General features: G+C 34.8%; 1 protein-coding gene across 2 annotated transcripts; it reads right to left on the bottom strand.

The window, feature by feature from the left end:
• Positions 1 to 897: 897 nt before the first annotated feature.
• Positions 898 to 7,401, bottom strand: LOC113730082 (uncharacterized). Of its 2 annotated transcripts, none has more exons than XM_027254536.2 (10): positions 7,268 to 7,401; positions 7,099 to 7,164; positions 5,540 to 5,659; positions 2,946 to 3,045; positions 2,747 to 2,806; positions 2,229 to 2,291; positions 1,929 to 2,132; positions 1,721 to 1,832; positions 1,406 to 1,611; positions 898 to 1,214 (listed from the first exon to the last, which is right to left on the bottom strand). In XM_027254536.2, the coding sequence occupies exons 3-10, from the start codon at positions 5,644 to 5,646 to the stop codon at positions 1,122 to 1,124; spliced, it is 945 nt and encodes a 314-aa protein (XP_027110337.1). In that variant the 5' UTR covers positions 5,647 to 5,659; positions 7,099 to 7,164; positions 7,268 to 7,401; the 3' UTR covers positions 898 to 1,121. The 2 variants fall into 2 exon arrangements, with proteins under 2 accessions (XP_027110337.1, XP_027110338.1); XM_027254537.2 differs by having other exon boundaries at positions 5,540 to 5,656.
• Between the last annotated feature and the right edge of the window lie 1,113 nt (positions 7,402 to 8,514).

Genomic DNA, 8,514 nt, shown 5'->3' with positions numbered 1-8,514 from the left:
GGGAGGTTTTGGGCCCATACCATGTATCGGCTCAATGAAGTCTAAATTATGTCATCAAAGATTAAGCACTAACAGATTTAGCAAAGTTCCTAAGGCTAAAATAGAGCACAGAGACCTGATCCCACTTGCAATTCCAATCATTTTTTTGTGTCAAAAAATCTATTTTTTCTTCGTACTCCCTTTACTCCGTTTATTTTATGAATTTTTTTTAACTGGTGCCCAATAGATATGCCTAAATTATGTATAATTTATCATGTTAATGCACATAGTCACTATTAATCTGATTGGATTGGATAGTATGATGAGAAGAATTGTTGGTGGAAGGTCCTCAATTCAAGATCTTCAACTCAAGAAAAGTATAAATATAAATAGTCACCAATAATCCACCCTCGATATTACCCTCTGCATTTAGACACTTTTTCGAATTAAGTATACTTTTTTGAAAAAAACTAACACCTAAAATCCTTTTTAACGTCTAACGACTGAACCTTTATTATATTATACTTCTTACTTTGGAATGTCCATAGAAATTTCCCCTCCTAATTATCAATGCATTAATTACATTTTATTTTAGCCCTATAAAGCAATTCACCCAACGAACTTTTGCATTTTTCTCCCACGGAGTCTGCAAATTGCCAAAATTGTAGGACAATACTTGGGGGAGATTCTTACCAAAGAATCCAAATGGGAAGCTTTTTTAAGTTTGTGCTGCTCGTACTAAAATGCTTGGGGATTAACGTATTTAAGTGTACGAATCCTAATGGAGAGATTCTTACACAACCTTTATCTAAATTAAAATTTTTTTTTTCTTGAGTAAAATTGTGTAAGAAGAAACCTTTATACTACTAGTATAGGAAAGCTTAATCCTAACCTAAACGGACAGAAAAAAGTACCAAATAGAGCGAAATGAAGACACCTTGTATTATTGAACGTCAAATTCCACTAACAAATACAAGCAAAGTGGCATCACCTTCCGTTTGAGCAAAGTAATCAAAAATTACAAGGCCGTCCTAGCATACAAATGTAGGAAAGTTCTATTGCTATAATAAATACATCCATCTTGCCAATTACCGATGTCACCACAAACAAATGGGAAAATTATACAGCATAAGGCCTCCCAATTAAGAATCTTGTGGAGTCTCGAATCTTGTCGGGGTATCAATTCCCGCCATGCAGCAAAGGCCTGATATCAGAATTATGAGCAAAACTATTGCCTGAAACATTACAATGAGCAAATGGGTTAGTTAAAGATCAAACGAGTTTTAACAGTTTGTTAGTAGAATGAGAGGACCCAATACATACACAACTGATAATTCAAGAAATTGATAATTCAAGACTGTTAGGCAATCATATGTTTAGATTACATATCAAATGCCAGAGTCTATGGACAGAAACCTTGACTTACCACTAAGAGGCCCTCCAAAAGTGATGACTTTATTTGACAAACTCCATCACATGTTGAGTTGGTTGATCCATTGCCTTCAGCTAGAAATCTTCTCAGATCCTGGTGGGAACGGTACTCGATGGAGCCATTAGGATCGGATACATAGAGAACTGTATACTTAGCATTTAAATGCTCCACAGAGCTGATGAGCTGAGATAAAAGTTGAGCTGCAGAAGGGTTCAGTCAGTTTACACCAGCTTTTCAAGCTAAGTGACTATTCTGTTAACAGAAAGTTATATAAACTGAAAGCATAGCCCAAGGTGTTTATAATTATACCCTCAGAAAGTGGATATGCAGACTCTAAATCAGTCTGGGATCCACCCTGGCAAACCACAATCAGATATGCCTGTCCCACGGTTCTCTTTTCCATCTTGAAAGCCAGGTAGTCCTACTCATGTCACAGGATTAAACAAACCATTACATACTTCCCACAGAAAACATGAACACCTAAACAAATGATACAAGAATTGCCCATTTCATTTACCCGAACAGCAGGAATATCAGCAAGTTTCTCAAACCTTTCACCCTCCAAAGAGCACGTGTTGAGGACAGCAATATCATGCATTCCTAAACCATTGCCACAAGTACCTTCGAACTCTGAAATCAAAGAGCTTTCCAGAGCTTTGTTCTCCTCTGTTGCAGCAACATATGGGAAGGCCATGGAAAAGTTGGAGTTCCCAAAAGAGACCTGGTAGTGAGAATCAAATAACAATTACAAGCAAGATATTAATGTGATTGACTTCATGTACAAATAATAATTCCCTATTCCAGCTATTATAAGTACCTTGAGCAAGTCCACAAGCATAGGGTCTGCTTTCTTGGTCATAGAAATATCCACGGATTGTAACTACGCATGAAAGAGTTCGTAAGTGCCAGTTAGAGGAAGAAAAGTAACTTAAAGAGCTTGAGATGCAGGATCAACACTGCCCTAATAAAGGCTCACACAACATTGGTGACTCTTAATGCATCAATTTAAGTCACACTGATGCCAACAATATTCATATGCCATTATCATCTCATATTGCCACCATCTCAGACACATTATCCATCACACACCCTTATAAGTCCATTAAGCAACATATATTACTTGTGAACATATCATTTTCACACAACTCAGGTGAAAAACTATTGTAATTCATAATGAGAAATCTCCAGAAATTACTATGTGAATTTGTTCATCCCAATTGTATGGAGAGTATAAATGAAGGTTTTAGAGTTTCTGCAAGAAATGGAATGAACTGAAAGCACAAAAGCTACATAAGCAAAATTTTATGTTTGTTCTAATCACATAAGGAATTTTACCTCTTTTCCAACAAAAAGAAGAGCAAAATCCAAAGGTTGTGGAGTTTCTTTTCCTGAGCACTGATGGAAAAAGAAACATTAGAAGAATTGATAACATGTATGTCAATAGGGTGAAAACTCTGCAAGAGTTGCAGCAAAAGGAGGAAACAAATAAGGAAAAAAAACAGCTGTAAACTAGAGGTACAGTGCAGAAGAGTACCAGTAAACTTGACCAGCCACCTTCAGACATCACAGATTTGGCCAAATCTTTTGCGATGAGGGTTCTGTAATTTACAGCTTCTACATCTCTACTTCTATATCTGCATCGTGCAAATCCACTATCAGATTCATATGGATAGGGTTATCATGGACTTTTTTAAACCATTCCTCACACAGATGACACATAGGGTAAGAGGAAAACACAAATGAGAACTCTAAGCACCATTTGATAAGATTTTTTGTCGTTTTATCTCTGTAGCACTTATGCTCAATAAACACAGAACAGCTTCTTATCTATGTAGCATTTGAGGACACAAAACACAGAAAATTTCTTGGCATGTGTACATGCTCTTTCACATAAAATAATCAGTAAAACAGGTGATCTTTTAATAAACATCAAGAAGTGCTCTTAATTTCACAAAAAGAACCAGCATTGGTATAAAGGGTGACTTTTTAACAAACTTCAAGAAGGCAATTTAAAAAAAGGGAAAAAGCTAACACATAGTTTAGCCAGTCAGGAAATTACCCAAGTAATAATGAGATACCTATTCCAAACTCTCAAGCCCTCCCCTTTCCTCTTATACGGCTTAGACTTTCACATAATTTTTACTCAAGGATCCCCAGGACTCAGATTCTTGACTATGCAGGATAACATATCAAAAAGAGAATCATCCAGAAACCTACACCATATCATAGATCGACCCAACGGTAACAGTGGGAGAAGAGAATAGCTAGTACTATTGCCAGTTCCAATCGGCTTACAGATTTTACCTCTAGTACTTAAACTACAATGCCCAAGTTCAACAAAAAGTTACAGCCAGAACTATTACTAGTTATTGCTAAACCAATGCCCAAATCCAGTAACCTAAAGACAAAGATTTCTACATAAGTTTAGGTTAGCAAAACTAGCCTAAAAACATACATACATACATATAATATGTATATATACATATATATACAAATTATATATATATATGTATGTATATATGTATGTACAGATACATATCGGACAATATCAAATCAACTACCAGATATCTAGGCCAATATGATCTGGACTTCAATTATAGAGGGAGAAAAAGAGCTTATCCAAAAAGGTAAAATAGATATTATATTTAGCTTTCTGAAATATTGTGGGAGATCACATTAGCTAAGGATTAGATTCTCCTATTGACTCAGCAAAGGTAGATGTTATCCCCAGATCTCTTCTATCCTAGTTTTCATTGAGTTTTTCCTGTTTCTTCCAAGTAGAAAAAGAAAACCAATAGGTATATAGGACACTGATATACTTCAATTGTGAAAGCAGCCAACATCCAAACCTTGCACTAGTGACCAGAAGGAGAAGAGGAAAATTTTCGCTACACTATTCCTCAAATCAATTAACTGTTACATGTCTCAGATTCATGGTTCCCCAAACATCATACTACATTAGTTTAAGTACATCCCAGTAGCTCCTCCATTGAGTTGCAGTTCATCAGCTATCTGAAGTTTGATACCAAATTGCAAATTGTCCAAAAATTTATTCCTCCTCATCTATATCCAGCTTCATGACCTGGAACCCCACCGCTAATTTAAAGGGAAGGTATAAAACTTACTCATAGCCTATTATCAACACAAAAACATTTCCTTCATCCTAAGGCCACCAACTACAAATTTCAAAGTTCATCTTGCAAACACCAATGAGCTGGAAATAATTACTCTCAAGTGTCGCGGAAACATATCTTCAACAAATATCCTTTCGCTTTAACAATAAGGACAAAAACCATGAGGAAATAAGAGCTCTTTACCTTTCTTTAAGATGCTTCATTATGCAATGAAGAATGGCTTTTGGGTTCTTTTCTTTTTTCCCTTTTCTAAGTAAAAGCAGAGTGGCTAACAGTTTTCCACTCTAACCACAGGTTTTGATTCAATAAAAAATGCATTGAAAAAAAAAAACCTACAACATGAGCGAGAGACATGTTTGATTATGTAAGAAAGCATTCCCCAAAATCTATAAACCACTTATTGCCTTCCATTTGTTAAAGGTCAGCATTTGCTTTTGATCCTTTTATAATTGATGAAGATTTATTCTGCTCTCAACTCTGGCAACTAGGACAATCCTTCTTATCCACACTCTAATATTCATCTCTATACCCCTTCAGATATGCATTAGCTTCATATACAATCATCAAAATCCATTACCATCCCCTATCATCCCGTAAGATGCTTGCAACTGCCAATGGCCACTACCAACATGATCCAAGGCTCTACTTAGTGATACAAAATTGCTGAGGTGTTCTACTTAAAGCTGTATTTATATTGTCAATGCGAATGAAATTTGCCCCTCAATCACTTTCAATACAAAATTCTTGGTCAATGTAAATTCCAAATTGGACAAAAGATTCCCAAAAATAAAACCAAATTGGACAAAAGGATTCCCAAAAATAAAAAATCCAGCAAAGCATCTTTAAATATTGACATTTCAAGGATTGAAAGAAAATATTATAGAGGAACATTTTCAAAGACCATGCCACCTTTTACAAATAGGCAGGAGAAGAGATAAGCCACTGAGAACCATTGGAAAGTGAAGAATCAAAACTCCAACGACAAGAACCATACCCATCTTGGTAAGGTGACCATAGAAATGCAGGGGCTGTAGAAGGAAATGTGAGGCCCAATGGAAGCTGAGAGGCAACCAACAAAGCCACCACTAATGCCGCCACCATCTTCAATTTCCTTCTAGCAAAGTACCAAATAACACTTATCAGATATCAGTAGAAAGTATAGGAGATATTAATAAGTTAAACAAACAAACCATGTGAAGTCCACAAGACAGACAGGATCATCTACATTGCAGTTCAACAGTTCTAGTTTAGGATAATCGCAAAAACTATCAAAGTGTAGCTGAAAATAAAACACTTGTATTAGTTTGGTTTGGTAATCACTAAAGAGTAATTCAACAATAGGCTGACTAGCCAACTACTTGGAGCTACGAATAGACATCATGCAAATGCAAATAGTACAGATAGTTTTGAGTATATGGTGCTGTACATGTATTGCAATCAATAAGAGGCTACTTGTTGCAAATCGCAAACCTAACCAGTCCATTTGATGAATTTGGTGTCATAAAAATGTCAATAATTGGTGAACCTATTATGTCCACTGATGTTATTAGAGAAGGAAATTGTACCTTTTTTTTGATAAATAGCTTAATTCTAGAATTATTATTCAATATAAAATCATCTAGAATTGAGTAAAAAAGATAGACTGGCCACTTTATCGCATAAACTGAATCATCACCTTCAGATAAATTATACCATATACATGATAGGTAACAATGTTGTCAGTCTAGTATATCTAAACTTTTCTAAGGATAGTTCAAAACGCAAAATATGCAACATCTCTCACCAAAATGTTAAAGACTTTCAGAAAAGAAAAGTAATAAAAATTAGCAAATGTCATTCAAACTCCATATTAGTGGTTGCCTTAATCTTGTGGAACAAAGTTTCCTGTCTCTCTACAGCTATTGAGACACTTCGCAAACCTCCCTCATTTTCTCCAGTTTTCCCACAGCTATGCTCATTGGGCGTCACACAACTCCCACCACTCACCATGACTTTAAGCCATAAATACCAAAATCAACCACCCCCATCAGCATGTCCTTGCCAATAAGACCATGAAAGAACCACAGAAATTAAAATTATCGCTTCAAAATTCAAGGCAAAATATCCTCTAAAGCACGACTGATAATCAGAAAAACGAGTTCAAATATGCTCACATTAAACAAAGTCACACTAATGGTACATCAAATTAAGAAATTGGCAACAAATTAATGACCTCAAACATATTCATTTACTACTAAAAAAGAGTGAATGGAAATGATTGAGTACGTTTTCACAGAAACAGAAGACAATAAACCATGATCTAGATTGATTTTCATACATATCCTTATGCACAATGAATGATTTCATGTGCCATCAGTAAACAGCTTTTCACAATATTAGTAAGAAGGAGCTCAAATTTCAACAGAACACTCGACATAATCAATCTTTCCCCAAAAATTGACATCAAGTAAACGATAATTACCATCAGATCCAAAGAACCCAATATATCCTTTCAAACAAAACGATAAAACTAGTATTATTTCGTAAGCAAAAATAAACCAGAAAGATGCATACCGATGGGGGGAGTTCCGCTGAGGAGCTCGAAGGATTGCAAGGCGATAATCGAAACTATCCAAAAACCTAGAAAAACAAAAACAAATACAATTGCACCTTAAGGTGCTGGAATTTTGCGTTTTACTACTAGTAGTTAATCAAATTTCAGCTTAAAGTTGCCGATTTTTACCCTTAGTTGAATTCTGCGGAGAAGTATCAGCCGGTCACCGATTCTCCGGCGACGAGTCGGATCTGCCGGACGTGTTAATCCGGAGTGGGGGGACGATGGGTTTCGGAATCTTGGAATCAGAAAGAAATTATTTTACGAGTTATTTATTTATCGCAATAGTTCATAAAAGGTGAAATACAGTAAAGCCCCCTCAACTATCTCACTGTCCCACTTTGCTCCCCTTTTCTTTTACTTGCTAACTTAACCCGTCAATCTTAAATCGGCTTAAAAAAAGGGTTAATTACATTTACCTCCCTGAGGTTTGACCATATTACCAATCAATCCCTATAATTTATCCAAATAACGGTCTCACCCTTTGAATGATCAAACATTTAACAAAACCCCCCTTAATGCCGAAAATGCCTTTATTGAGGCCATGTTGCATTAAAAAAAGAACATATTTTTATTTTATTAACCTTGAAGCAATCCAAAAAATAGAAAAAAGTTTTTTGCTTATTATTTTATAAAAACCATATCTTTGCTTCCATAAATAGTTTTGAATCAATAATTATTTTAAATTTTAAAAATGAATATTAAAAATTAGATAAATTGAAAAAAAATAAAAAAGAAGAAATTATTTTAATTCCTGAAGTATGGTTCAAATTGAGGAAAATATGCCTTGTACTCTCCGCAACATGCCTTGAACCACAAATTCAAACCATACTTGAGGATTTAAAATAATTGCCTCTTTTTTATTTTTCTTTCAATTTATCTAATTTTTAATATTCATTTTTAAGATTTAAAATAATTATTGATTCAAAACTATTTATGGAAGCAAAGATATGATTTTTATAAAATAATAAGCAAAAACTTTTTTCTATTTTTTTGGATTGCTTCAAGGTTAATAAAATAAAAATATGTTCTTTTTTTAATGCAACATGGCCTCAATAAAGGCATTTTCGGCATTAAGGGGGGTTTTGTTAAATGTTTGATCATTCAAAGGGTGAGACCGTTATTTGAACAAATTACAGGGATTGATTGGTAATATGGTCAAACCTCAGGGGAGGTAAATGTAATTAACCCTAAAAAAAATGTTACCACTGTACTTAGAGGTTAGTTTCACCTCCTAATATTAATGACATTTATTTATGTATCACCTCCTAATAACTAATCAAAATGACTTGTCATGTAACTTCTATGCATGGTTTCAAAACTCAACCCAAATTGCTTGGTTAAATTGTTGATCAAACTACTTTTCGAGCTAAATT

This window comes from Coffea arabica, chromosome 3c (genome assembly GCF_036785885.1).
Source record: "Coffea arabica cultivar ET-39 chromosome 3c, Coffea Arabica ET-39 HiFi, whole genome shotgun sequence".
Classification (NCBI taxonomy): domain Eukaryota; kingdom Viridiplantae; phylum Streptophyta; class Magnoliopsida; order Gentianales; family Rubiaceae; genus Coffea; species Coffea arabica.
This window is presented reverse-complemented; position numbering and strand designations above follow the sequence as displayed.

What these genes read in the sequence shown, in the direction of transcription:
- LOC113730082 (XM_027254536.2), bottom strand. Translation starts at nt 5,646, where the DNA reads ATGGTGGCGGCATTAGTGGTGGCTTTGTTGGTTGCCTCTCAGCTTCCA. An exon ending in TTCTTTTTGTTGGAAAAGAG is followed by an intron (nt 2,292 to 2,746) that starts GTAAAATTCCTT and finishes TTTCATGCGTAG; the next exon opens with TTACAATCCGTGGATATTTC. An exon ending in TTTTGGAGGGCCTCTTAGTG is followed by an intron (nt 1,215 to 1,405) that starts GTAAGTCAAGGT and finishes GTAATGTTTCAG; the next exon opens with GCAATAGTTTTGCTCATAAT.